The sequence below is a fragment of the Nasonia vitripennis genome, chromosome 1 (genome assembly GCF_009193385.2).
Source record: "Nasonia vitripennis strain AsymCx chromosome 1, Nvit_psr_1.1, whole genome shotgun sequence".
Classification (NCBI taxonomy): domain Eukaryota; kingdom Metazoa; phylum Arthropoda; class Insecta; order Hymenoptera; family Pteromalidae; genus Nasonia; species Nasonia vitripennis.
Genome location: NC_045757.1, coordinates 2,326,140 through 2,352,483, shown reverse-complemented (window position 1 = coordinate 2,352,483; position 26,344 = coordinate 2,326,140). Strand labels below are relative to the sequence as shown.

The following is a 26,344-nucleotide window of genomic DNA, read 5'->3' as shown; positions in this document are numbered from 1 at the left end:
ACCTCTCCTACGTATACTGGAGAGCTTCGTTATTCTCAAGCACTTAACGATTTTCCCTTCGCAGCGACTGACGCGGCTAGCTCCCTTCGTGTGCTTCTACAACAAACCTACGTGCAAACAACATTTGGCTTAATTATTACTTATAGTGCAGAATATCTCGACGAAATTAAAAAAATGCCATTTTCATTAAAGTGTACGCCGAAGTTGAGAATACGCAATTATACATCGTTCTATTATTATACGCCATAACGGCTTCGATCAATGCTCGACGTAATTATACTCGTCGAAGTGCCCTTTTTGCAGCCCTGCATACAACTGGTCGTCTGGAATTTCCCCGTTGACAGGTAATAAAATCGTGAACGTGACGCTTTAGAAAATCAAACCGATTTGGATTTTATTGATTTAGATAATATATACCAACAAATTTGTCCACTCGACCTTAATTTCGGACTTCTGATAGACAATTTATATCCAGCAGTCTGTCAAGCGCGAGTTTACTGTTCGCCAACTATCGGGGGCCGCGCAGACCCTTATCACGAGTTTCCGAGCAAAAACCTCATGCTCCACACAGTCTCGAGAGACCAGAAGCTCGCAGTACCTATATGTATATACCTCTGTTAATTCTCTCCGACGGCTTATCTCCCCTGTCTGACGAATTATTAACGCTAATCACGTATTATTATCATCTTCGTCGCGCTGACATATTTACCATCCCTCGTACAATGCGATGTATTATGTGCTAAGTTGGCGCAGTTTTTAGGTTATAAAGTCAAACCGGAAACAATAGAACGTACGATTTCGTTGACTTACCTACTGCGAAAATCTACTTATTTGCACTGACGAACTTTATGCTCTATGTACAGCAAGCAAATGTTTGCTCGCAAAGTTTAACAAAAAAAAAAAAAAAAATTCGTCCCACAAGTCGACGCCCGACGCTGTCATTATATCGCGCCGAGGGAACCAACCGAATTTCTCGTTTTGCGTGAAATGTATTCCCCCAACGGCAGCCGCGCAGCATCAGACCGTATATCCAACAAGTGATATTGCGAAAATTGCGGCAATAATTTCCAAATGCTTCATATACCCGACTACCCCTTCAACTCTCGAGGCTCGTGGCTTGAATTCCAATAGTCCTGTTTCCTCCGCTGTAACTTGGGCTTCATTTTTCTGCCCTCGTCTGTGCGAAGAAAAATCGCTGCGAGTATAAAGCACGATTGCGCCGTGTGTCCCTTTTGTAATCCGACTAAACATGAGACGAAGTAAATGAAACGAAGGTAATTGAATTAAAACAGCGGCGAGAAGAGACGACGGCAGAGACACGTGCAGCATCGGGCGACAAATCGAGACGGATAGAAGCTCACGGCTGCGCTGATTTAAAGCTCTCTCGCGAAAAGAATAATGAAAAGACACGCCTCCGCGTTCTGGGATTATTTCATTACGACATCTTCTTGTGTAGAAGCAAAAGAAAAAGTCACTTATACAAGACAATCTCTCCTTCTCCACCGAGACGACTCCGAGTACAAAAATAATAAGCTTCGGAAAGTGAATTGTAGGTGACATAGCTATATACACACGCTCTCTGATCTACTTTTGCCTCGAAAGAACCGCAAAGTACTTAATTAGAATTACCCATCGTTGCAACGGCGAAACTCTGCCGGCGGTGAGAAGTTTTGAAGCCGGGGCGACGGACGTTATACCGACTAATGAGCTGCTTCTGTTAGCCGCAAACAGCACCTGTTGCGATATATGTGTGTAGAAGCACGCGTAGAGGGGACGTCGCTGGATAATCGATTCGAAGCGGACGTGTGTGTGTGTGTGTGGGTATGAGCGCGCTGACGCTTTTCTTTTATACTTTTGTTATTACAGGAAGTTCGGCGAGGCTAATATTTTTTCGTGAAAGAACGGTGAGTGGAATTCTTTGGAGAAGTTTTTTACAGCTCCGAAGACTTCAAATTTTTAATTGGGTGGATGGAAGTAACAAGCTCTGTGTTTGCAGTGGATGAATTACAAACTTTTAATCTTCAATTGAAATTTAGACTTTACAGTGTGCATTGGCAAATGTCACTTTTACTTTTGAACATATAATTTGTTAAACTATAGTGAACTTATTCTAACTTGACAAGATAGATGTGGAATTGCACGTATACACTTCTTAACGTAGATCAATAAATACATAAATATTCTTTTAAATAATTTAACGTAAAGCAAGACTTCTTAGAAGTAGCTACTGACTAGCTATCTATTGAATACAAATTAAAGCTTTCTTTCAGCGATGCTGTCAAAAATGATTTTGTCTGATTATAATTTATCAGGTGACATATTGAATCAAATCAATAGTGAGTTAAAAAAAAATAGTCCATTTATCATGAAATAATCGAGGTTACACTACTATACCTATACAGCATAGCTATCTTGATTCCATATGTCCCGTTAACAAGTCAAACTAAACTCTATTCGTCACTTCTAGCAGATCCACTGCTAAGGTTGGCTTGCTGGGGAGAGTTCTCCATATTCTGCTTATCAACGGCACTTCGCTTAGACGCCGGGTCGCTTATCTCGGGTGACGCCTTTCTGCAACACAAAAACGCACCTTTAATTCTTCCGTCGACAACTTTTCCACACCCATACAGCATCCACTCGGTGCAAGCATAACCACAAAAAGTATATAGCGAACGCGAACTTACCTCTTGATACCGCGCTTTTTAGAAGTCTCAGCACTCTTAGGCTTCTCTTTCTTGGCCGGTTTCGGCGACGACGGCTGTGACGGTGAACTTGGCGGCGATGCTGCTGCTGCTGCTTCTTCGCCCGGCTCGGGACTGCGTGTTCTAACCTTCGATTCGGCTTTGAGCGCAGCACGTCTCTCCTTGTTCAATCTTTGCAGCTTTGCAATATTCTCCATCATCCTCATCTTCTGCTCGTACTTTTTCTGGCTTATGAACTTGCCTCTGTAGCGAAGTGGAGGCACCATCTTGATCGATCTCGTTTGCTTGCACTGCGGTCAAAACACACGCGTCCGACTGCCGAGCCTGGAGACGGCCGACTGAGGAGCAGTATAGAAACGTTTTCGCGCGAGGACCTTCTTTGTTTATGGTGTGTGTGTGTCACGTGATGATGGCTTCGGTCGAGAAAATTCGCGGAAAAACAGTGTGCAGTGTTTGTGTTGTGCATCGACAGCGGCTAGGTATGTACGCGTTGATATTTTCGACTGAAAATTAAAGCTTGCGGCGCAGTGGAAGAGATTCGAACAGTAACGGTTTTTTTTCCGTTAAAAAAACTACGCCAAGATGGCCGACCAGACCTCTGGCGCCTAGAAAAATATAACCTCGCAAAGTAACAAAATACCTATATGCATCTTATTTCTTCCCTCTCGAGTTATTCACGGCGTCACTCGCTCGGGAAACTATGTATATTCATATTCATATCGAAACTTGGTCGCGTTAGAATCTGGCCAACTTGAAAGTGTCGCTAAATCTCCCGGGCATTAAATGGCGCACAAGAAGAAGGAAAAAGCCGCGCGGCAAACTCGCGAGGAAGGTCAAAAAGCCACAAAGCGGGAAATTCCCCATCACCGCGCCATTACTCAAGTAATTCAAGTGAAGGATTAGACCCAAGAGTTGCTGCACCAGAGAAGCGGTATATATATATATATATAGGGAAGGCTTTAAAGTTGGGGGCAGGACTTTTCCGGTTTGCGGGGCTCGGAAAAAGTTGCTCGATTTAATTTAGCGCGGTGCCCACACGGGGTGCTATGAGTTCCGCGGTCAAGGACTTCTCGCGCGGGCTCTGTGCTCTCCGGTGCTCCTGTATACATATACATATACTTGGCCAATTGAGATTGAATATGAAGAGTGCGGGGTTATATGTGTATACGCGATGCGCTGCGTTTAATTAGATGACGCGATAGTGCAGAAGAGACAATGCGGTGAAGCTGCGCTTTTTTCGCTTTAATTAAAGCCCCCCCCAGCTGATTTGAATTTACGGCGCGAGGATTGTGAGCGGATGAGTCCGAGAGTGGATTGATGCTGGTGTATAAAGGATTGGGAAACGCGATATTTGCTGCATCCCAAGTAATAATATCGATCCAAAGCGAAAAGCGTTTGAAATATTCAGCCTTATACATGATGTACAGCACAGCACATGTTTGTGTATCGGCGGCTTGAATTTTTAATTTTTCAACAGGTTCGCACACACGCACAGCCGCGTGTCTATATATTCGTCCGATAGCAATTTCAGCCGTGACAGAGCTGAGAATAATTCGACGCGACGCGGACGCGCTTGTAAGAGCTGAGCGAGAGAGGAAAACATAGAGGCGGGAAAATAGTAGTAGTTGATGCGATAATGAACATCGCTCAGCGATGTAAAGCCGGTGTATATTTCATGCGAGCATGACGACATTAGCCTGGACATAGCGAATTAGACTTTTATCCGCGGATAATGGTTGTACTTTTAATTGCGAGAATGCTATAGGTATAATTATGCGATAATGTTTGAAAAGGGAATTTTACAATAGGTCTATGTATAACTTCGATACTCCTTCCTTTTTTTTTCATACAAATCTAACAACTCGTCGGGAAATCCGCTATTGATTTCTGACAGCATTCATATATATTAAAATAAAATGTCGCTTCGATTATTCGGCAATCGATGAAGCGTCTATACGTATACGCTTGAAAATGTCTCGCTCGGACTAAAGAAAAAAAAAAAGCATCAGGAAGAATTTCGCGATAAAGTCCCCCGCCGGCTGCAGAAGCGCCAGCAATAACAGAGTCGCGTCAATATGAGAGGCGAACGCGCGACGAGGACATTTTATAGTCTGCGCTCGTAATATCCGGCATTCATGAATGAAAGATTAAAAAAAGCAATAATGGCCTCTCAGAATTTATAGAATCAAATACCAAGCAGTTCCACGGCTCGCGCAATATCACTTATATGGATAATCGTCTTTTAATGCATACGGCTCTCACTATACGAAATATTCGTGACGGGTGATCGTCTCGTTATTACAGCAGTTGTTTTTCTCTGTACTCGTGCGCAACGATAATTAGTTCGTAAATAGCCGATCGCAAATATTAATAGACCTCGTGCGCGTGCACTACGCGGATTGTCATCTTCGGAGTTGGGCTATTTACTCGCCGCATTGAAAATTGGAAATGTTTGAAGACGCGCTTTCACGATTATCGAAATTTCGCTGCACCGCCTGTGTATAATATATAACCTGCGCAGGCATATTTCCAGTTCTAATTAGCGATCAAACTATACGCATGATCGTCAATGGATATTATCAGACTGATTAAAGTGGCTTTAGCTCAACGAAATTATAGCTTCGACGATGGTAATGTGTGTACGCTCCGCGATGAGTAATTTATCCATTAAATTAAAATCGACGCTTTTAGCTGGAAATTGAGAAGAAAACATTAGGATTGGGAGCACTCAATTCCGCTTGAAATTGAGCTTGTGGTGTCGTTTAGAGAAATATAATATATCGAGGAAGACACTGAAAACTCGTCGTGAAAATGACGCGCGACGTGACGTAGCGGTAAATAAGAAAAGCCGCGGTGTGATTAGTCTCGCAGTGTCAGATCCATGAGATCGAATGACAAATGGTACACCGAAACGAGCCTCGTTTGTACAACTCGTCGGCCTGCGCATCTCGCACGACTCGTATGTTATATTACACATTTTTGATGTATGCATACGCTGACGTTCCCTCACGGAAACGTTCTTTCCCCCATCCATCCCGAAAGACACGTAAAAATTATACGGTATATACAGAGAGCCTGCATTGAAATGACGTTGAAACTTGGAAAATCCATGAATCAAGTGTGTGTGTGTGTGTCGGGCTATCAGAGAGCTGTCCGACTGCAAACTTGTACGTACTACTGTGATCCGATTGCTTTTAAAAACTCGACGTCTTTGTCTTCCTATAAAATCCCAAATCAATTCATAATCTGTTTCGGAGCTTACAAGCTCTTAACGGCTTATTAAAACTCGCCATATGTATACACGAACGATTTACTCGTGCTTTTAACATTTTTTTCCTAAAAGAAAATAATGCCTCGTACGTAAAACAGAGCATGTCTTGCAGTACTACTATACAAAGCCGTTTTCCCGCTGCGCTTTCAAAGCTCCCCTGGGTCTACGATCTCTTCCTGCTTATGTAGCACCACTAGGCAGTAATAACAAATCCGTACGAACCTTCCAACTTTCTTTCCAAAACGTCATTCTCTCTCAGGCTTTCTTTTTACTCTGAAATTCAGAACCAAAAAAAAAAAAAAAATAATACAACCATACTCTAATCGACTGCATCCAACGATGCGCACGTGCAAAAAGCACGTAAATATACAGCTCTCCGCGGATTTTACGTTCGAAGTGTAACGTTCGAAACTTTCGCGAGAGGGTTTATGTAAATTACGCGCAGCGTGTCGTCGACGTTTATTTTACGCGAGCGTCGCGATCGTAAAGCACGGGCATTACATCATCGCGCGTAAGAGCTGCTCGGCGAGATTAACGTTCGAGAGTCGTGGCTGCGTTGTCTAGCTCGATTATGGGCGGCAGCGAAGAGGAAGGGAGCGAGATTTTTCAGGAATTAGTATAAATGAATTTTCACTCAGCAGCGATTCCTCGCGGAAAGCGGAGAGTATAACGAGTCGAACCAGTTGCGGCGTCTAACCCACTACTGTCTCTCTCTCTCTCTCTCTCTCTGTCTCTGTCTCTGTCGCGCGCAAACTCCCTAATCGCTCCCCGCCCGCATTGTTTTCAAGTTACGCTCCGGGCAGCTCACCTGTTTGCCCCATTAAAACGTGCATAGCTATAACGCGCGTGAGCTATATAGGTATACGTACACAGATATATGTATACACTCAACGAGGAGCACAATGGGGCGCAGTAGATACGAGTAATCTCCTCTCTTATTCATGCACACAACTCGAGCGAGCGAAATATGAAGGAAAGCCGCAGGAACAACTGTTTATGTGCCGGCGTCTCTCTCTCTCTCTCTCTCTCTCTCTCTTACGACTCTGTTCTGTAATTTTCGAAATGAAAATGCAGTTTGCGAAACCGGCGGGGAATCTCTCTCCGGATGCGCGCGCGCGCGCGCGAGGAATTAATTTTCAGCGGATGTTTTGAAATTTAGATTTTCCCGCATACCTCGACTGCCGGGTTATTATTGCGATGGGTGCAGTGCGCGCGCGCGAGGGGGGAGGGGGATGCGATTGCGAAGTTTATCGGTAAATTATTTATTTAGGAAGTCTGCGGATTCGTAAACTTGATATTTCAACTAGATTTAAGGGGGAGTAAGTTATGCGTATATATCTTGTTTTAACTCCAAGCCACCAACTATATGCGCGTGTCATCTTGGGTTTCTCGCGAGGGAATTTACATGCGATATTATTATGTCCTCTGAAATACGCTGCCCAACACACGTATAACCGCCGAATGGATATTGCTGTCGTGGGGTTATATGCACTTTTACCGCGTATATCCCCGCAGGAACATTCTTATAGAGAGGTAAATAAGTACTTTTCTAAGTGCGCATACGTGCGAGTATACGCAACTGGAAGGGAGACCCTTTGATACTCTCGCGGTACACTCTCAGGCGAGAACGATTTTTTGCCCTTTCCTCTTCAAAGCTCGAAATACATTTTGCCGGCGGCTGACCTACTGAGCGTGCGATTGACACCGGCTTCTCGTATTTTAGTTACGAAGCTATATACGTACACTCCCGGCGCGACTAGTGCCTCAGAAGCAAAATCAATCATCTTCGCCGGTCAATGATAAAAAAATCCGTAAAAGTTTTCTCCGGCTTCTCCTCTTGACCACTTCCGGAACACCATTCGAATTCCCAGCATTCCAACCTTTCTCTCCTTCAAAAATCACGCTATAAACTCACCCCCGAAAAAATGACAGTGTCTACACTGAAGCAACGTAAAAAAGAAACCTCCGCCTACGCGCGGCAGGGGGAAAATAGTCGATTGAAAAAAAATTCGCCCATATCGGCAAGAATCTCCGCAGCGTCAGAAGCACACACCATCCACTTGCCGCAACTTTCTCTCCCGCACGTGCGTCGCAAGAAGAACTGAAGAAGAAGAAGAAGAAGAAGAAGAACTTCTCCCCCTCAGACCTATGTGTGTGTGTGTGATCTACGTAAGCGCTTTTCCTAAAATGAAATCCACTAAGGATTTTATCGAGAGACTCGCTCTCTCTCTCTCTCTCTCTCTCTCTCTCTCTCTCTCTCTCTCTTCAGCGATGATTATACTCCGCGACGTTATCGCACGCGCGGTTATCAAAATGCGGAGGTCGCAGTGGCAGTCCTTCTTTCTCTCGACGCGCGGAGATGGAGTGAGAGGAAAAAGAGGCGACGTTGTCCTCGTGGGAATTGGATTATCAGGGGGTAATATACGGAACGTCCTCGAGGAATTTCGGTTTTTTTTTCTCTCCCACGCTGAGAGAGACATTCTCGTCGGCCATCCGTATGCCGGCCCGCGCTATCGGAATTTCGCCGATGTGCTATACATGTTTTTCTCTTCTGTTCGTCCTCGACAAAGGACTGAGTTGTTTGCGGAGCCGAGAGTGTGCTTTCGACGAACCGCTCGCGATCGTGCGGATTGTAATAAGCATCGCTGGAAACAGAGAATTAACAAAAGCTGCGTATACTGAAATAATGCGACGTGCTTTTATCTTAGCATTCATCGCATACTTATACGGTCATACGTATCGGTCATCCATCAAAATAAATTCAATAATTGAATGCAATTACGAGGCCGCAACAATCGCAGAAGCGTATAGCAGCAAACTTCTCGATCTATCAAAACGCGCGCGGCCGAAAGCTCGAGCGTCACGCAAACAAGCAATTATCGTGCCTTACACCGAGCTGGAAATGAAGGAAAATGATTTTTCTCCATAACAAAGAGAGCCGCGCGCATAGCTCTCGTTGATAAGAAGCAGCAAGTTGAATGGGGGACACATCAGCCGAGAAGGTATCGCGTGGCTCTGACCAAAGGAGCCGCGCGCCGAAGAAAGAATTACTTCATTAGCTTCGTGAAAGTCGCAGGACGTTCGTCCCTCGATGAGGGGAAAGGAAATTAAGGGCTCGCGGAGGCTTTGTGCGCGCGGTGATTCTCTTTGAGATCCTCGGCTTTAATTGTTTTGACGGAACGCGATAACCGGCCGGATTTCAGCTTTATGCTTGCCGGAGCTGAGATTATTGCGCTTTTGGAACGAGCTTTCACCTCTGCGACGGCGATGGAGTGGATTATGAGAAAAAGCATACAAAATTATTAAGCTAATTCAAAGGTGATACTTCCTAATTCAGTTCAAAACCTAAAAAACGGCCATCCCCCCCAAACTAACCAAGCTATGACAACTGTTTGCACAATCAGTCTCGCTAAACGAATTTCCTTCCTTTCAGTATAACAAAGACACCGTGAGCGCGTCAACGCAGCGAAAAATTCAATTCTCTCACATTTAGACAGAAAGAGAGAGAGAGAGAGAGAGCCAAAGCGCAGCAAAAAAAGCCGCGCGCGCACGACGAAAGCTCGGCCTCTTTGTGCGGAAGGGGAAAGAAACGGCTATTGACGCGAGCTTCTGGCGCGCGAGAACCTGATGAATAGTGCACAACTCGAGCGAGTGTATATAGGGAGGGAGAACGAGCTTCGCGCGCAAGGCTCAGATTTTCTTCTGTCTTCCAAAGGCTCGCCGACACCGTTTGCTTCTCAATTTTTAACGAACTTTGCTGATGCAGTCGCGTTCTGTACTTACGTAAGGAAAAAATGCGAAAAATTTTACTCTCATTTTTCAAGAGAGAGAGAGAGAGAGAGAGAGAGAGCCGGCCTTTCTAGGTCAGCGCTCGCTTGTAATTTTTTTCAGCCGGCTTAATTAACCTTCGTATATTGACTTTGAATTAGGGGCGCAAATAAATAACGCGGTTCCAGCGCGAGCGCACTAACGTTGCTTTAAAGAGGCTATCGTTTTAGAAAACGCTTCGATAAAGTATCACGATTGCGAAATTCAAATTTTTTTTTCTCAAGTGCCATACAAATTCTTCTCTCTGTTTAGGAAACTGTACGAGCACTCAACGCACTTTTATAGACGATCGAGAGTAAAGGGTCTCTTTATTATTCCTCTATCGTTTTGCCCCGCATACTCCTCGAGAGAGAAAGTTTCTAACGAACTCGCTCTTCCAACTTGACTTTCGAGTTTCCATCAGAAAGTTGTGCATTAATCTTTTTCCAAATGAATGATTTTCTTCCCTCCCTCCGTATCGTCGCGAATTACAATGTTCGCGGAACGTCAAAAGCTAATTGAATATTCAGCGCTTGAAAGAAAAATCCATTCGTATTTCGTTGGCATAAAAAATTCTAATTATATCCAAAATTGAATCAACCGCCCAGGATTTTACGTGCCGTGATTCCATATTTAGCTATACACACTCGACGATAAACGCCCGGAAGCACGCGTATAAAACGACGCGTTTACAATCATAACGCTAAATTCTGCGCACACAGGCTTCGTTTTATAATTATACGCGTGAGAGAGACATATTCCAAATGCTGCATCTGCTTTCAGCTCGTAAACGCCCGCTCATTAAATCCGCTGTGCTATATTCATAATTCTTAACCCAATTTTCGAGACGTCGCATGCAGCGCCTAAAAACTAAGGCAAGAGTAAAAAAAAACTCGCTCGGCGACTCCTCTTATTTACCAAGAGCGCGTTGATCGCGTTTTATTTGTCAAATAAACCCAATTAACGGGCTCAAACAAATCAATCAGCATCTCGCGAGTCCTCGCGCGTATACACACATACACATACACGTGCGCAGAGAAAACAATTCGAACGTGCGAAAATAAGAGGCGGGTATTGCAAGTTCCGAAAATTGCGCTTTTTCTTTTTTAACAAACCTGTAAAAATGGCGAATTTTCCGCGCGGCCGCAGACAAACCTTTTGAAAACATTGACTGGAAAACCAATTCACTTTCCTTCTAACGAGCCAGTCCGCAGTGTCGAGCGAGTCACGCTGGGGAGGAAAAAAGGAGAGTTGAAACAAAAATTGTCGGAGAGAGAAGCTGGCTATGAGAGAGGAAAAATGAAATCCTCGCGGCAGAGAGTGAAATACCCAACGAGAAAAAGTGAGGTCAAGTCAAAGAGACAAGTGGAAGGGCGCAAAAAAGCATACCCGGAAAGAGAGAGAGAGAGAGGGGGAAAGAGAGGCTGATGCATATAATTATTTGCCCCTTTCTCAAGCTGCGCCACGCTATTTCCGCTGCGTGTAAAGTCGTTGCTGGAATGATTCTTTTTCCTCGTTATGAATTAACGACAAAAGGCTGTCCCATTATTTTTTTCTCGTAAGTTTTTCGCTAAATTCCGCGTTTCAGAAACACTGAAAATATAAACGCGCTCAGAACAAGTTTAACCAGAAAATGAAAAATCTCTTTGCCGGCTTTAAATTATAAATTCGGACTCAAGAGAAGAAACTGCGGAGCTTTCGCGAAAACAAGCTTTCCGTGTAACGAAAAGGGGCAAACGTTGCCGTGTGCACGTAGAAGTGCCGAAAAAGCTCGTTCCTGGTATAAGAAAAGAAGGAGAGTATACAAGAGAGGAAAAAAGAAAAATAGAGCGGAGAGAGGTGTATAAGCGAGCGAGAGAAAAGGCCGAAGCCTGTAACGCGAGGAGAAAGAGAGACGGTTTAATAACTTTTGTCAACGCTGACCGATCAATTTATAAACGCCGCCGCTACTGCTCGCGTTTATTGACATTCAGCGCTGATTGTGTTTCGACTATTTCAAGCCCCTATTCGCGCTCGTGCTTTTAGAATTGGTCCTCTATATACCCCGAAATTCGAAAAAATATTGGCCTGCTCTTTTTCGGGCAAGGGAAAGCTATTTTCAGTCGTCCAAACACCTTAAACGGGTTACTCTCGCCTGTTTTTTCAACGAGTGCAAAGTTTGTTCTCTCCGACGATCCCCGGGAAAAAAAGGCAGAAATCTGATAAACTCGATATACATAAAGCCAGATAAAGGTGAAGTTTCGAAAATTCCTCCGCAGGTCATACATCGGAGTCTCGAATCACATAAGCGCGACTATTACCGCGCTATAAGCGCTAAACTCATCCCTCTTATTCCCCGCGCGGTCAATCAATCCCAAATAAAACACTCGAGGGCGTCGGCGCACTGATGCATCGCTCGACACATTTATCAAGCGAAAGCAAAGGCTGTGCCCAAGAGAGAGAGAGAGCACAGACGCGCCATCAATCGCATTGTGCTACTGCTGCACCTTCCGAGAAAATAAAATCCGCGGGCGTATCACTCTTCCCTCCACATATACCTATACACACGTGCCATATTGTATACAGCTATATATATATATATATATATATATATATATATATATATATATATATATATATATATATATATATATATATATATATATATATATATATATATATATATATATATACAGGTCGTTGGGAAAAAAAGTAAATCCCTAAGACTCACCTCGGCCGGGATGAGATTTTTCCCTCGTACAGCGATGGCTGCTGCTCTCAGCGCTGTAGCTGGATGAGAGATCACTGCATCAGCAACTGCAGGTATAGTCGCGTTGTATAACTATCGGAAATTATCCTAGAGAGAGAAAGAGAGAGAGAAGAGGGTTGAGGCGTCGCACCGAGTACCCGTGAGATTGTATAATACTCGGGATCGACAGTGACCGAACGTATGTGTGAAAAAAAGCTCTGCTGCCGGCGAATTTTGCGGCTTTCGCATTTACACGTCGCAGTAGAGTTGGAAAGAAAATTGATGATAGCGGCTAATGTCTCGCGGGCTGCCGGGGCTAATGGATACGTCGAGAGGTCAAATGCCTCGTATGTATATATATATACGGCAGACCTAGTTTCTAGTTGGATCTCTATACACATTATGTGTGTGAGTGAGTGGTGTATAGAGCTTTGCGCTGTATACCTGCCGCCAGTAAGTTTCGTTATATTTTGTATACGCGGATTGAGCAGGTATCAGCGCTGTTAATTATTCACGATATGATGCACGGAATTATAGTATTATTTATTCAGCGCTCTAGTGTACCGTGTGTGAAAAGTGTATGCGTGTACTATATAATTATTTAACGAGGTTTGCGCTTTACCTTCCAATTTTTATCGATTAATGCAAAATTAATTTCAAACAAACACGTTTGATTCGCGTGTGACGTTTCAGAGGGCTGATGTTTGACTGGAATCCAGCGGAAAGCTTCTCGACTATATACTTGGAATCTCATAAATGCACACGTATTCCGTCTGTGCACTGCAGCGTATAATTCCACGCTCGCCGTACTTTTCCCGCGTATAAAACACGAGAAATAAGCGCACTTTCCCGGCCGAAGCTTGCACTTGCATTCGTGTTTGACGCTAAAACACATACACTGACAAGCTACATCGTAAACTTGTTTACCCAATATTATTCACCGTTTTTAATGCCCTGCCTGTGAGAGAGAACGTCGACGAGGAATTTCGAGCGCTTTCAATAGCTATATACAGGCGATTAACGTTCTCGTTATAATCCGTTATTATGCATCCCCCGACCGCGGGAATATCCGATAAAAGCGGCCGATTGACCGCGAACATCTCTCGAAAATTAAAATTCATTATTATTCAGCGAGAAACGATCACCTCGTACTCGCGAAAGCTCGCGTCCATACGATCTCCCGGCAGCAGCAGAGCTTTCTAAAGAACCTCCATCAGCAGCGTAATTTACCAGCTGTAACGATAATACACGCCGCACAGTAATCCCAATCCAGGTGAAATACTAGTTCACTCGCGATCGATCCTATAGTCCCTCGCGCGTCGCACTAAAAACACCGAACTCGCGCGATCGATCTCTCTCGGATCGGCGAACGAAGCTGCGCTTGACGACGACGAGTTCGCACTCGGCTTTGCCAAAACGCTCGGAGCTGTCTTTGTAGGTACGTATAGGTATAGAAGAGAGAGAGAGATGGATGGATGGATGGATGAATGGATGGATGAATGGATAGATAAATAGATAGAGAGAGAGAGAGTGCAGGAGGCGCGCGCGCCTGCTACAGGTGTTGCGGCGGCCCGAGGCTCACTGACTGCGATATATTCGCGGCCGCTTCTCGCTACGCGGCTCGAGTGCTCGTATATAGGATCGGCGCGCGACGCCGGCGCCGGCGCTCCTTTCGCGAGCGGTTGCGCGCGCTTCTGCCAGCCTCCTCTGTATATAGCTATATATGTGGCTATGCTTTGAATTGTTTTTCGAATTTTTATTTTGAAAAAAATACGTACGTCCTCGGGTAGCTGCATGAGCGGCACAGTCTACTGTAATCCTTTCCCTCGAGCGAAGCCGTAAACGAATTATTCCGACAAGTCCGTATAGGTATGGGCAAACTCGCGCAAATGTTCGAGTCGTAAATTGTCTACTTAGGATTGTACAGCGCGCCGCCTGTGCGTCTTCGATATCGACACGCCCTGCACTTTCCTCTTCGTATATACCTGCGCACGTGTAATTTTACGAATATAGAGAGTATTTTAGTGAATATAACCCGCGCGCAATCCTTCCACGGCCAAAGTTTTAATAAACGTCGAGTCCATCTCTTCCAAGTGTCCATTAGCGAACCGCATACGACTCGCGACCGTTGAACGCGATGATTGATGAAGTGACGTCAGAGTTTACTTCGATATATATATATATATAATATAATAGGCGTGTGTGTGCGTGTATTGATCACGTACACTCAGAGGCGGCGAGTGCGATAAATCATCCCGACACCTACGCACCGGCGCTTTATTGGAGGGGAGACTGGGGGTATGGCGTTGCTTTTTGAAAATGAAGAGAAATTCCTGTATTTTCGTAGGATCTTGCTGTTTATGCAATAGAAATAACAGCTAATTTCTCGACAGGCGTATACGGGCTTAAAGTTCCAAGTTCTTCAGAAAAATTACTTATGTACAATTCTGTTGTATACGAGTTGAAATTTTGCGAAGCTGCGTAAAGCTCACTTTTATATACGCACGTAAACTGAATCTAAATGAGGTGCAAGTATGAACGATCGAATGAAAAAAATATACAAAAAAAAGTATATATGTAGAATTAAAAATTTCAACTCGCACACTAATTATATCATATACACTAATTAAAAAAAGTATATACGATTGACGATTACATGCTAGAGACATACGGCTTGAAGAATTATTCAAGCTCGGCGTCGTGCCGTGTGTATGTAGAATTGGAATTGTGATAAAACTTAAAAATAATAATAATCGGCCGATGTCAAAACGGCGCGAGAGATTAAATTATGTACAATTCAGAGAGGTCGAGTCAGACGCTCGACTGTTGGCCGTAGTACGGCTGATCGTATCCCATGGCCGAGGGAGTCGTGTAGTGCGGAAGCTGGTAGTCCTGCTGGACTTTCGGGGGCATGTCGTAGGCCATGCTCGCGTGCATGCTGGCCCCCTCCTCGAGCTTTTCGGTGCTCTTCTTGTAGCGGATGCGCTTGTTGCCGAACCAGTTGGACACCTGGGATACGGTGATTTCGCACTGCCTGGCCAGTTCCTCCTTGGCCTCCTCGCTGGGGTAGGGGTTGTGCAGGTGCGAGTAGAAGTAGGCATTGAGTATCTTCGAGGCTTCTTTGCTAAAGTTGCGCCGCCTGCGCCTGGCGTCGAGGCACCGGCTGCGCAGCGTCATCACGGACTCGCAGGTCTGCTGCTTAAGCACGATCTGCACGGCCTCGAACTTCCGGTGGATCATGTCGATCGTCCGCTCGGCCTCCTCGACGCTGATCGGCCGAGTCGCGCACTGCTCGGCCAGCAGCGTCCTCACGTGCTCCTTGAAGCTCTTGCAGTGCATGTTGTACTTGGCCAGCTCCCCGTGGTACCACACCTTGACCAGCTTCAGCTTGTCGCGGTAGTCCTGGTTGCCGATTCCGTGGGGTCCTGCGACACTCGGCCGAATCGTCGTTTCAGGCAAATCGCCGTACTGCATATTATTACAGATGCGTGCGAGAGAAAGGGCTAATTACCTAACGAGGCTTCGAGTTTCGCGAGGGTGGCGCAGGTGTCGTCCAATTGAGGCTCGGCGATGCCCTCCGCGATGAGCATCTTGTCCAGCCGTATGAGCTGCTCGTTGGGCTTGTTCTCGGGCTTCTCGTCGGCGAAAAACTGCCGCTGGCCGCGTTTCCCGTAGCTCTCCTTCTTCAGATCGCACAAGACGTTGCGGAGAATCGGGAAGAGCCGGTGATTGTTCAGCGCGATCTTCTTCTCCTGCGTACCCGGCTCGGTTACGTCCTGATCCTGCGGCAACTTCCTCAGCTCCTCCAGCAGTTTTTTCAGGCTCTGCGTGTGCGGATGCATCGGGACTGGCTGATATATGGGATGCTCCATCGGCATGTTCTGCAGCGAGACCTGGTTCTATGGAGGACAAACGATCGTTACGTTTTTAAATTTACGTTCTCCGCGCGCGCGACAACTAAGACTTTCCGACGAGAATATTCCAATCCGAAATGTGCTCGATGTAAACAGCGAGGGCACAATAACAAACACTCACCATATCGTAGCACTGGTCCGAATTGATCGTCTGCATCGTCATGCTTCTGTAATCCGAGTTATTCGCGAGCTGCTGACTCTGATGATTGTAGTTCTGCATCATCGGATACGTGACGGGCTCAGCTGGCCGCAGCGCTTGCGTGATGCACCCGCTCGGATCCATCGGTCGCGGAAAACTGCTGTGTGTGTGTGTGTCTCTGTGTGACACTACGACCTACACGCACACGCTAACTTTTCGACAAGTCGATCCTCACCCTCGGACGGTTCGATGCAAATGGCTGCTCGAGCACTCGCTACCTTCAGATTTATACTCTCGGTGAGAAGCGGGCAGCTAGCGATCTCGGCCAAAATTTCGATCATCACTTGAATTTTCCCCAATCCGCGTCGTAATTTGCCCTAATATAACCCTACAGCTAGGTATGATAAGCGGATCATCCGTAGGTGGAGTACAAAGGGTTCGGCCAGTGTGTCGCCGGCGAAAGGATTAACGCGGCGGCCGAAATATATATCAGCAATCGGACGTCGGATTATAATCCGATCAGTCCGGCCATAAGTCAAATTCGCTGCCGGAGGGGGGGGGGCGGACCTATACGGTTTTGCCATTGGCTTCCTTTTGCGTCCGAGTGTACACATATGGATCTGATGATCGGTAAGTGCGGTGTACGTGTTGAAAATTTCGAAAAGGGATTATAAATTGCTGTATACGGGGAAAGCCTGATGTGCGCTCATCTCTGCATACTGCGTGTATGTCGCGTTTAAATAATAATTAGCGATGGTTTAAAATTTTTGAATAATTTATGCGTGTAAAAATCTTATAAATATTTATACATTTTCGTTAAATACTCTCGTCGCAGCTCTCTTTATAGTGTTCGAACAAATAATACAAGTTTTCTGCATATAGCGCTTCGTGACGTGTCTGTTTGTTTGTTGGTTTTTTATTTAAGAAACTATAGAAGGCTGACGATTACGGAGCTTATTCCAGGAGGAAGCAAAAAAACGGTATTTGCGTCATTTTAAATAAAGATTTAATAACCCTAAAGCGGCGTATACTTTTGCTCCATCCACAGTATTTAAATGCCTCATTCTGTTGGAATTTCACCGAGTGCAGGACGTAGGGAGGAGCAATTAAAAAAAAAAAAACGGCGTATAGGTATCGTTCAGTTTAACTTTGACGCTTTGTGAACTGGCTTCGCTTGCTTTGCTGCTGTGGCTGCGCAATTAGTGTTGATTTTAGCCTGTTTAATCCTTTTCCATCTATGCATTCGATACGGTCGTGTGGGCAGGATAATCGATGAGATACCTGGAATGTACCCTCTGCCGATTTTCGGGAATATACTCTCTCTTGTGAACGCCGCTTAAATTGTTGATAATTTTTGCAAATTTTTCTCGTGTCGCGCAATTCACTAGCTTTTTTCTTCATCTATAGAACAAGTATGGAACGCCTTGCGCAAGATCGCCATAAAGATTACCCCATCACGAGATTATGATTCCCTACTCGCGCGTGGATAATTGTTCGTGATCCAGACGACACAAAAGTATAAGCACATATTTTCTATTATTTAAACCAACTCAAACAATCTGTGCACTTTTCATACTCTCGTAGATTCTACTTTCCAGCAAAGTCTGAGCTGCTCATCGTCATGTTGAAATTTATAAATTTTTGGTTGAAAAACCTTTCTGTTGACATCTAGAGAAGCCGCTTGTATACGCTATATACTCAGAAGCTTCTGTTGTTGATATCAGTATATTTTGCGTTTATTAGTCATCAATTCGTTTCAGGAACTTGACGACTGATTCGCCGCGCGAAGGATTATTAAACATGTAAAAAAGAGTATCTTTACTGTTGAGCTCGATCATCTCTGGAACACGTGACTCGCGTCGCTTTTACCTGTACTCTGTCGCGAGCTCTGACATGGAGTTGGTCAGCGCGTATTATGCTCATACGTTTGACGACGATTATTCCGCGATCGCGTGATTATCATGACTGCTTAGCCACCTCGATTCGTCGGATAAAATCAAAGTATCACGGATGAAATTCACAGTTGATGCTCCTATAGCAATAATTGAATTGAAAAAGTTATTCCGAACGAAATTTTTATCCAAAAACAGGCGAAAGCATTTCTATTGGCAGATTATATACGAAAAATCACATACATCATTAATTTTAACTTGTTATTTTCTCCGTTGAAAAGCATAGCTCGCTATTTTTAATATTCAAGGATATAATACGCTTTCTAAAAAGTTTCCACGATCCGCAAACGTTGTTTTACGTATTTTGTTACAATATAAATTCGATTCTTATACTTGCGGTCTATCGCGGAAAAACCCACTAGCTGGATTAAGCGGCATCTACGTCTGTAATTATAATAATATAAAAAAAGGTTCGCTTATTTACTGCTTGAATTGTAATCAATTATTACTACAATTATATCACATGTATATTATACGAGCTATGACTGATGTTTCGATTTAAAATCGATTAAGCCAGTTACATAGTGCGCTCACACTATATACAATATGTGCAACTGTGTCCCCACTTTTGGCTCATTAAAAAACGCTCCAATCTATCCCTCTCTCTCTCTCTCTCTCTCTCTCTCTCTCTCTCTCTCTCTCTCTCTCTCTCTCTCTCTCACCTCAACGCCGAGATCCAGGCAAAGCGCTGCGTATTCTTTAAGACACAAATAGATATGCTTGTTATGACACCAATTAAAGATCTCGTCTTTTCGGATCGCACAGCATATACCTAATTTTTTTTTATATATATATAAAAGCCGATCCAAACGTTCTGTCATCGTTTAGTCCAAGTTTGGCGCTATTCGGATTGACATCGCGATACTCGAACGCCCAGCTTGCTCGCTGCTATGGCGCTCTTGTACTTATTACTCGTTTTCATTGTAATCGGATTAATTGCTTTTCATGTACGGGTTCGATACGGTCGCGTGGGCAGCATGGTCGCCAAGATACCAGGACCGTATCCTCTGCCCTTTCTTGGTAATTTACTCAGTTTTGCGGGTAACAGAGGTAAGTGTTTGATATTCTTGTTTTTTTTTTTAACACAAATAGACTTTTCCCAGTAGGGTCGGAGATGAAGTTAACCGATGCTGCTTCAAAGTATATTTTTTCAATTTCAATTTATAGAAGAGTTATGGAATAAATTGCGCGCTCTCATGAAAGGATGCTCTATAAAAAGAATGTGGTTTCCCACGCGCGCGTGGATCTTTATTCAGGATGCAGACGACATGGAGGTAGGTAACGTTTCTCTGAAAATTCAAATCAATTGAGTTGTTATTTTATTTTTTTTTTTTTTTCTAAACGTCAATTGCATTCTTTCGCAGGTTTTACTAACGAGTAAAGTGAACGTGAACAAAGGACAGGCATACAACCTAGCGCTAAAGTGGTTGCACACCGGACTTCTTACCAGCAAGCGTGAGTACACGTCTTAAAATAACTGTAACCTCTAATTTATTACGAAATTATTTCCAAAACGACTTACGTACAGGAGAGAAATGGACTGAACGTAGGAAAATTGTTAACACCGGCTTCCACTACAACGTAATGAAAAAGTACGTTGAGATTTCGATCGAATACACCAAGCAATTCGTGGAAGAAATTAAATCGCATGGCGATGAATGCGTTTTGAATATTCTACCGTTACTGTCGGATCTGACGCTACAAATAATTTGCGGTTAGTTAAATATAGGAAGTTTTTTTTTTTTTCATTTTAATCTTAAAATACTTCAACCGCGGCGATTCCGTGTACGATTTACGATGTTTGTTATTCCGACAGAATCGGCGCTGGGCATCAGCTTGGATAAATTAGACAATAAAGTTCTGCAAGAATACAAGGAAGCTATTCGCGAGATCGACGATATATTTGTATACAGGTATATAGGCCAAAGTTGTACTAGTCCCCGGCATAGAGAAAACATCGCTTTTTATGGGCAAAACGAGCAAATCCTTTTGACTGTTTTTCAGAGGAGCAAGACCTTACATCACGGATTGGATGATGTATTTCTTACCCCTTGGACGTAGGCAGGATCACGCTATTAAGATTCTTCACGAATTCACCGACAGGGTATTTAATTACGTTTATATTGAAAATCTCGAAGGGCAGTCGGTAAAAATGTTCGTTTCACATTGCATTCGATATAGATAATACGAGAGCGAAAGGAGTATCACGCTAATTTCCAGGAGAACCGTTCGTACCAGCATTTTGTGGACGATGTGGAGGAGAGCGCAGAAGATGATAGTTTCAAAGGTGAGCGCACACCGAGAAATCAAGTCGATTATAATATTGCGATGTGCTCATAATTATCGCGTGATTGCAGGAACTAAAAAGAGACTAGTTATGCTTGATGTATTACTATCAGCCGAACAGGACGGCCTCATAGATGAAAAGGGCATCCGTGAAGAAGTTGACTTACTTGTTCTTGCTGTAGGTATTATTGCGTTGCAAAAAATACAACTATAATATGATCAAAAAAATACGTTTATGAAAATATTTTGCAGGGCCATGATACAACTTCGATTTCGATGGTGATTATGCTGATGTTGTTAGCTGAAAATCCAGAAGCACAGGTAATTAAAACGGCTATGATTTTTATCAACAAATATACCGAGAATTAACTGTAATTCAAGGATCGAGCGCGAGCAGAAGTTATTCAAGTCTTTAGTGAAAACGGAGGCAAACTGGACATCAAGGAAATCCAAAAATTTGAATATTTAGATCGGTGTATAAAGGAAGCGATGCGGTTGTATCCAGCGATTGGTAATTTCATACGTCACCTAAATGAAGATGTTCAACTAAGTAAGGATTTCATAAGAAAAGACAAGTATTAATAATGTAATACTTTTCATACTCACTGTTGTTTTCAGAAAAGTACCTCCTACCCGCTGGAGTTGACGTGGCATTTTTCGTTTACGACCTTCATAGAGATCCCAAACACTGGCAAGAGCCGGAAAAATTCGATCCAGACCGATTTTTAGAAGAAAATGTCAAGAAGCGTCATCCATTTGCATACATGCCTTTCAGTGCTGGTCCTCGTAACTGTATCGGTAAGTTAGTTTTTTTTTTTTTTTTACTTTTTTTGCATAATTGATTGATAACGTACGAAAAAATTTTCAGGCCAGAAATTCGCTATGTTTGAGATGAAAGTAATCCTCTCTCACGTTTTATACAACTTTTATCTGGAACCTGTTGACCTTACTGCCAGTATAAGATTCGAAGTTAATGTTATACTACGTCTATCTCATCCAGTACACGTGAAATTTATTAGAAGAGATGTATAAAAATCACTTGTCGAGCAAAGTTTAACAACGATAAACGTTATACATGGTATTATGCGGCATTGTTCAGTTGAAGTGAGACGTGCTGCAGATTTGTTCTGCGTCACATAGTGTTAATTTTTCTCTATGAAAATGTGTGTATTTTCAAGAGTAATCACTTTTGTGTTTTGTTTGACTGAGTCTATTATGTGTATGATTAAAAAAATTTTAATTTAATCCTCATTTGTCCTCATGATGTTAATCGCTATTTTTTAAATTATGCTATAAATAATAAATGTAAATACACGAATGAATAATTACGTATATTTTTTCATATCCAAAATTTAAATGTCGTACGGTGAAATATCTAAATGCGTCTTTTAAACTTATTTATAGTTTATCCAAAATTGGTTTTTATTATAATAGTTATACAAGCGAATAAAGCAGCACCTCATAATATATCATAGGCAGTGTGTATCGATAGAAATTATACTGGCGAATTCGTTCCCAAATTTGGTTGCTTTCAAGGCCAACAAGTTTCAATGCCAAAATGACGAGTTAATGAAATATTACACGGCGCGAGCAAATTTATATCCCGATATACAGATATCGCGTTCAGTTCAAATTTAACGCGCGATATTCGAATAGTACTATGCATTTATTGTTAGTATTGATTTTGTCGTGTTTGCTCGTTTTTCACATATGGATTCGATATCGCCGCATAGCTAGGATAGTCAATAAAATACCTGGAAAGATTTCCCCTTCCATTTCTTGGAAATCTACTTAGCTTAGCTGGTAGCAAAGGTTAGTACTCATTATTTTTGAGAAATGTGCGGATATCGTTATAGTAATATCGTATCAGAGTGCAGCAATGATTTTTATAGCATAATATTGTGAATAAAGAAGACGAAAGTAAAATTTACACAACGCACTAAGTGACCGTTTAAAGATTAAATATAAGTACCACTTTTTTATAATGTATACAACAATTATGGACTGCTTTGCGCCAGATCACCAAAGAGTATCCCATTGCAAGATTATGGTTCCTTACCCGCATGTGGGTGCTTGTTCGTGATCCCGATGGCATAGAGGTGCAAATTGCCTTTAAAAAATCAAATATGAGTTTCCACTTTTTGAAATATTGTTGTTAATTTTGCAGGTTCTATTGACTAGCAAAGTTAATGTTAATAAAAGAGCCGTGTACGAGTGTGCCTTGCAGTACCTGTTCGCATATATACCTTTCAGTGCTGCATCCCGTAACTGTATCGGTAATTATTACATTTTTTCAAACTTTTCACATTGCCATCTCGTTCCATTTTGGTTCGAATTATTAATGCGCGATTATTTTTCAATCAGGTAAAAAATTTGCGATGCTTGAAATGAAAATAATGCTCGCCCACATATTGTACAATTTTTATCTCGAACCCGTTGATTTTCCTGCCAATGTGAAACTCGAAACCAATATTATACTGCACCTTACTCATCCGGTTCACGTAAAATTTATAAGATGAAATACAAAATGATATGATGTGCATAGACTATATTATATTGCAATGAATGGGGTGTATTAATGTAGAATAAATTTTAGCTAATTTAATTTCAGTTTTATTGTAGGCATAATTTAACGAAACGTTTTACAAAAATATATGGAACGACGTGCACATGAAACATGCAATCTTTTTATATTTATTGCACTAATTAAAGAAAACAAGCTACCCATGCTTGTATCGTCGTTTATTTTGCCATCACGTCAACGTGTCACCCACGCTCGGCAGAAAACATAGCAAAATACAATCAATTGTAATCTACATCTAAAAATTGACAACTTTTATCCATCAAGAATAAACTATACTATAGTAAAAGTCAATCTATTTATACTCATTCAAAACAGGTAACTAAACGCTCTTTGCTTGCAAATCCTTTGAAATACCCTATGTGCTATCGCTCAATGTGAAAACATGTATAATGAAACTGATTTCTTGATTTACACAGGGCATCTGACATTATCGTAATATCCCCCACCCTAACACTGCTAATCAGTCGGTAACAGTTAGGCTCGATAAACCCGAAAATGACAAACCATTCGAACCACAACATTTTATTGCGAATCGGGAGACAGTCTTTGATGATGCATAGGATCGTATCCCATTCCAGAAGCAGCGTAGGCCTGTCCAGCGCCAGGATAATTCATGTTCATAGCGTAAACCTGGTGGCCCATGTCCTGAGAGCCGACCGATGGTGCCGGTGACATAATCGGAGTTGGCGTGCCATGGCTCGAGGAGCCTCCATGATAAGGCGACGATCCGGCGGCCGCACAACTACTGGCAATCGCTGCAGCTTTCTTCGCCGCGTACAGGTTCGCCTCCTCCTGCGCCTTACCGATGTTCTTTTTATAGCGAATGCGCTTGTTGCCGAACCAGTTGGACACCTATTTGATTTTTTAAGTAGTTAGACTAGTTTAAACAAAAATAAATAAAAAAGTAAATGCACACCTGCGAAACGGTGATGTCACACTTTCTGGCCAGTTCCTCCTTGGCCTCCTCGCTGGGATACGGATTACTCAGGTGCGAGTAGAAATAGGCATTGAGTATCTCCGAGGCTTGTTTGCTAAAATTGCGTCGCTTGCGCCTGGCGTCGAGAAATCGGCTTCTCAAACTCATCACTGCCTCGCAAGTCTGCTGTTTTAATTGGATCTGGATATTGCTGAGCTTCTTCTGGATTATCTGTACGGTCTTCTCGCCCTCCTTGCTGTTGATCGGCCTGACAGCGCCTTGTTCCTTGATCAACGTCATCACGTGGTCCGTGAATACACTAGTGTCGCGCTCGCACTTCTTAAGCTCTTGGTGATACCACTGACGAATCGTGGCAAGTTTGCTGCGGTAGTCGTAGTGCTCGATCGCGCTATCGATTTGACTGTGGAATTTCGAAAATAAAAATCGTCAGAATGCTGTTCTAAACCATGTGCTATGATATATTGCATTAAAATAAAAGATAAATGAATCAACCTAGAAGCTCTAGCAGCCGCGGAACCGCCAGCTTTGTTAGGCTCGGTGACGCCCTCGGCGATGAGCATATTATCGAGTCGCATGAGTTGAGCGTCGGGTTGTAAGTCCTCCTCGTGAGTGTGTCTTAGGGAAAGTCCGGTCTTTTCCTTAAACTCGCAGAGGACGTTGAAGAGAGCCGGCATAAGCGGGTGGTTATATAATGCCCATTTGGATTCGTTAACGCTAACCGGTGAAGAGTCTATGGTCTGTGTCTGGATACTCATGACCTGCTGCAGCAGCTCGTTTATATCTTTCCGGCGACCGACGCCGTTTGACGTTCCCGACGCTTGATCCGATTGCTCTTGACCTAAAAATCATATTTGCGGATTGTAAAATCGATTTGTCACACTGCCGATCCGAGAAGCTGTTACGAAAAAGTGTCATACCATTGATGGGACCTGTAATCCTGTAGCCTCCTGCGTTTGGAATCCCATTGTCGGCAAGCAAATCACCAGAGTCTTCGGGGGAGTGAATCAGTCTTCCAGCTTCATCCATTTTTTATGTAAGTTTCTTTTTTGCCTGCACTCTCAATCCAATGCGCCGATCGCTCTCCGACTATGTCACACTGTCTCCAAGTCGAGCTGTATAAATAATCAATATATATTAGTAAATTTGCCATGGAACCGCGCATAGATAGCTTAAATTGGTTGTGATTTCGGAGAAGCGAGAGAAAACCCTGCGCGGAAGCTACAATAAATTATAAATTTTCAGACGCCTAAACGCAATAAAACTAAATTGCTACATGACTCCACAGCTGGGAAACCCGGGGGAAACGAAGCAGATCTCGAGCATACGGCGTGTTTTCGACTCTTCGAGAGAAAGTCACTCCGTATACCTGAAGGGGGGGGGGGGCGAAATCGGGAAAAAAGGGACTGCTGCGCCTCCAACGGTCGACTTTTATTGCCCCGTATAAGGGTTACCCCGCCGAGCCGAGAGGCTTCAAACTTGGACAGGTAAATACATGTCCAGACGCTCGCTGCCGTGCACTTTCGCTTTTTCGATCTTCTCTGTACACGCTTGGACGCGTGAGGCTTGTTAAAATTTAAATTCGTGATAAATAAGTTTCTTGCAAATGAAAAAAAAAAAAAAAACGTCACTTGAAAAAGAGCGATCTCAAAGCGGCTGGATAAAAAAAGTTACTCACGTGTTGCCAGCTGACGTATCCTCCGTCAAACTTCACTAAAACGCTAACAGGCGGGCAAATTATACGTTATAAACTCCACAAGAAACGAACACGCCCAGCCGATCCTGTATAAAACACTAGATATCTCGAGACTGAATCTACATGCTTAGAAGGAGGGAAGAACAACCGACAATTATGGTATACACAATCTCCCGGAGGCGCGAGCAAGACGCTGGTCCGCTTCCGAATGCGCCTCGGCTGCTGCGTTACAGTGCGCGCGAAGGGCCCCTCGCTGCATCACCCTCCCCACTCTGACTTCGGGGTCTCGAAGGGTATATAGGCGCGGAAAATCTCGCCATTTCAGAGGTTC

The 26,344-nt window shown here is 43.4% G+C and overlaps 5 protein-coding genes across 13 annotated transcripts in view; 1 reads left to right on the top strand and 4 right to left on the bottom strand.

The window, feature by feature from the left end:
• LOC100677905 overlaps positions 1-14,099 on the bottom strand; it is a 56,405-nt gene extending 42,306 nt beyond the window's left edge. The window contains exons 1-2 of one of the 3 annotated variants that reach the window (XM_016983898.2): positions 13,739-14,099; positions 12,491-12,616 (exon numbers count right to left, since the gene is read on the bottom strand). The gene's annotated coding sequence lies outside the window, so the exon portion shown is untranslated. Of the gene's footprint in view, positions 1-12,490; positions 12,617-13,653 lie in introns of all 3 variants that reach the window. The other 2 variants (XM_031922253.1, XM_031922254.1) reach the window with 2 other exon arrangements.
• LOC100677840 (translation initiation factor IF-2-like) lies at positions 1,990-3,294 on the bottom strand. Its single transcript, XM_003425497.4, has 2 exons — positions 2,685-3,294; positions 1,990-2,571 (listed from the first exon to the last, which is right to left on the bottom strand). Exons 1-2 carry the CDS (start codon positions 2,966-2,968, stop codon positions 2,451-2,453), a joined length of 405 nt encoding a protein of 134 aa, XP_003425545.1. The 5' UTR covers positions 2,969-3,294; the 3' UTR covers positions 1,990-2,450.
• On the top strand, positions 3,091-22,121 carry LOC100123128 (probable cytochrome P450 4p3). Of its 7 annotated transcripts, none has more exons than XM_032602256.1 (14): positions 3,091-3,181; positions 3,442-3,633; positions 19,490-19,563; positions 19,681-19,787; positions 19,878-19,968; positions 20,042-20,227; positions 20,330-20,426; positions 20,518-20,617; positions 20,695-20,800; positions 20,871-20,977; positions 21,052-21,120; positions 21,181-21,349; positions 21,418-21,597; positions 21,668-22,001. In XM_032602256.1, exons 3-14 carry the CDS (start codon positions 19,491-19,493, stop codon positions 21,829-21,831), a joined length of 1,449 nt encoding a protein of 482 aa, XP_032458147.1. In that variant the 5' UTR covers positions 3,091-3,181; positions 3,442-3,633; position 19,490; the 3' UTR covers positions 21,832-22,001. The 7 variants fall into 7 exon arrangements, with proteins under 7 accessions (XP_032458147.1, XP_032458148.1, XP_008202892.1 ...); XM_032602257.1 differs by having other exon boundaries at positions 3,144-3,330; XM_008204670.3 differs by lacking the exon at positions 3,442-3,633 and having other exon boundaries at positions 3,157-3,181; positions 21,668-22,121.
• On the bottom strand, positions 14,845-16,976 carry LOC100123137 (pre-B-cell leukemia transcription factor 1-like). Its single transcript, XM_001606698.5, has 3 exons — positions 16,544-16,976; positions 16,020-16,407; positions 14,845-15,933 (listed from the first exon to the last, which is right to left on the bottom strand). The coding sequence occupies exons 1-3, from the start codon at positions 16,703-16,705 to the stop codon at positions 15,320-15,322; spliced, it is 1,164 nt and encodes a 387-aa protein (XP_001606748.2). The 5' UTR covers positions 16,706-16,976; the 3' UTR covers positions 14,845-15,319.
• A 1,268-nt stretch (positions 22,122-23,389) lies between the features above and the next one.
• On the bottom strand, positions 23,390-26,268 carry LOC100123119 (homeobox protein extradenticle-like). Its single transcript, XM_031922262.1, has 5 exons — positions 25,996-26,268; positions 25,238-25,432; positions 24,813-25,158; positions 24,300-24,720; positions 23,390-24,235 (listed from the first exon to the last, which is right to left on the bottom strand). Exons 2-5 carry the CDS (start codon positions 25,344-25,346, stop codon positions 23,906-23,908), a joined length of 1,206 nt encoding a protein of 401 aa, XP_031778122.1. The 5' UTR covers positions 25,347-25,432; positions 25,996-26,268; the 3' UTR covers positions 23,390-23,905.
• Between the last annotated feature and the right edge of the window lie 76 nt (positions 26,269-26,344).

Coding starts and splice junctions, on each gene's coding strand:
- LOC100123119 (XM_031922262.1), bottom strand. CDS start 25,346: ATGGATGAAGCTGGAAGACTGATTCACTCCCCCGAAGACTCTGGTGAT. Junction 24,721..24,812: donor GCGGCTGCTAGAGCTTCTAG/GTTGATTCATTT, acceptor GAAATTCCACAG/TCAAATCGATAGCGCGATCG. Junction 24,236..24,299: donor GTGACATCACCGTTTCGCAG/GTGTGCATTTAC, acceptor AAAATCAAATAG/GTGTCCAACTGGTTCGGCAA.
- LOC100123137 (XM_001606698.5), bottom strand. CDS start 16,705: ATGGATCCGAGCGGGTGCATCACGCAAGCGCTGCGGCCAGCTGAGCCC. Junction 16,408..16,543: donor CGGACCAGTGCTACGATATG/GTGAGTGTTTGT, acceptor TGTCCTCCATAG/AACCAGGTCTCGCTGCAGAA. Junction 15,934..16,019: donor GAAACTCGAAGCCTCGTTAG/GTAATTAGCCCT, acceptor CGAGTGTCGCAG/GACCCCACGGAATCGGCAAC.
- LOC100123128 (XM_008204669.4), top strand. CDS start 19,404: ATGGCGCTCTTGTACTTATTACTCGTTTTCATTGTAATCGGATTAATT. Junction 20,228..20,329: donor GACGCTACAAATAATTTGCG/GTTAGTTAAATA, acceptor TTATTCCGACAG/AATCGGCGCTGGGCATCAGC. Junction 21,121..21,180: donor CTGAAAATCCAGAAGCACAG/GTAATTAAAACG, acceptor CTGTAATTCAAG/GATCGAGCGCGAGCAGAAGT.
- LOC100677840 (XM_003425497.4), bottom strand. CDS start 2,968: ATGGTGCCTCCACTTCGCTACAGAGGCAAGTTCATAAGCCAGAAAAAG. Junction 2,572..2,684: donor AAAAAGCGCGGTATCAAGAG/GTAAGTTCGCGT, acceptor TTTGTGTTGCAG/AAAGGCGTCACCCGAGATAA.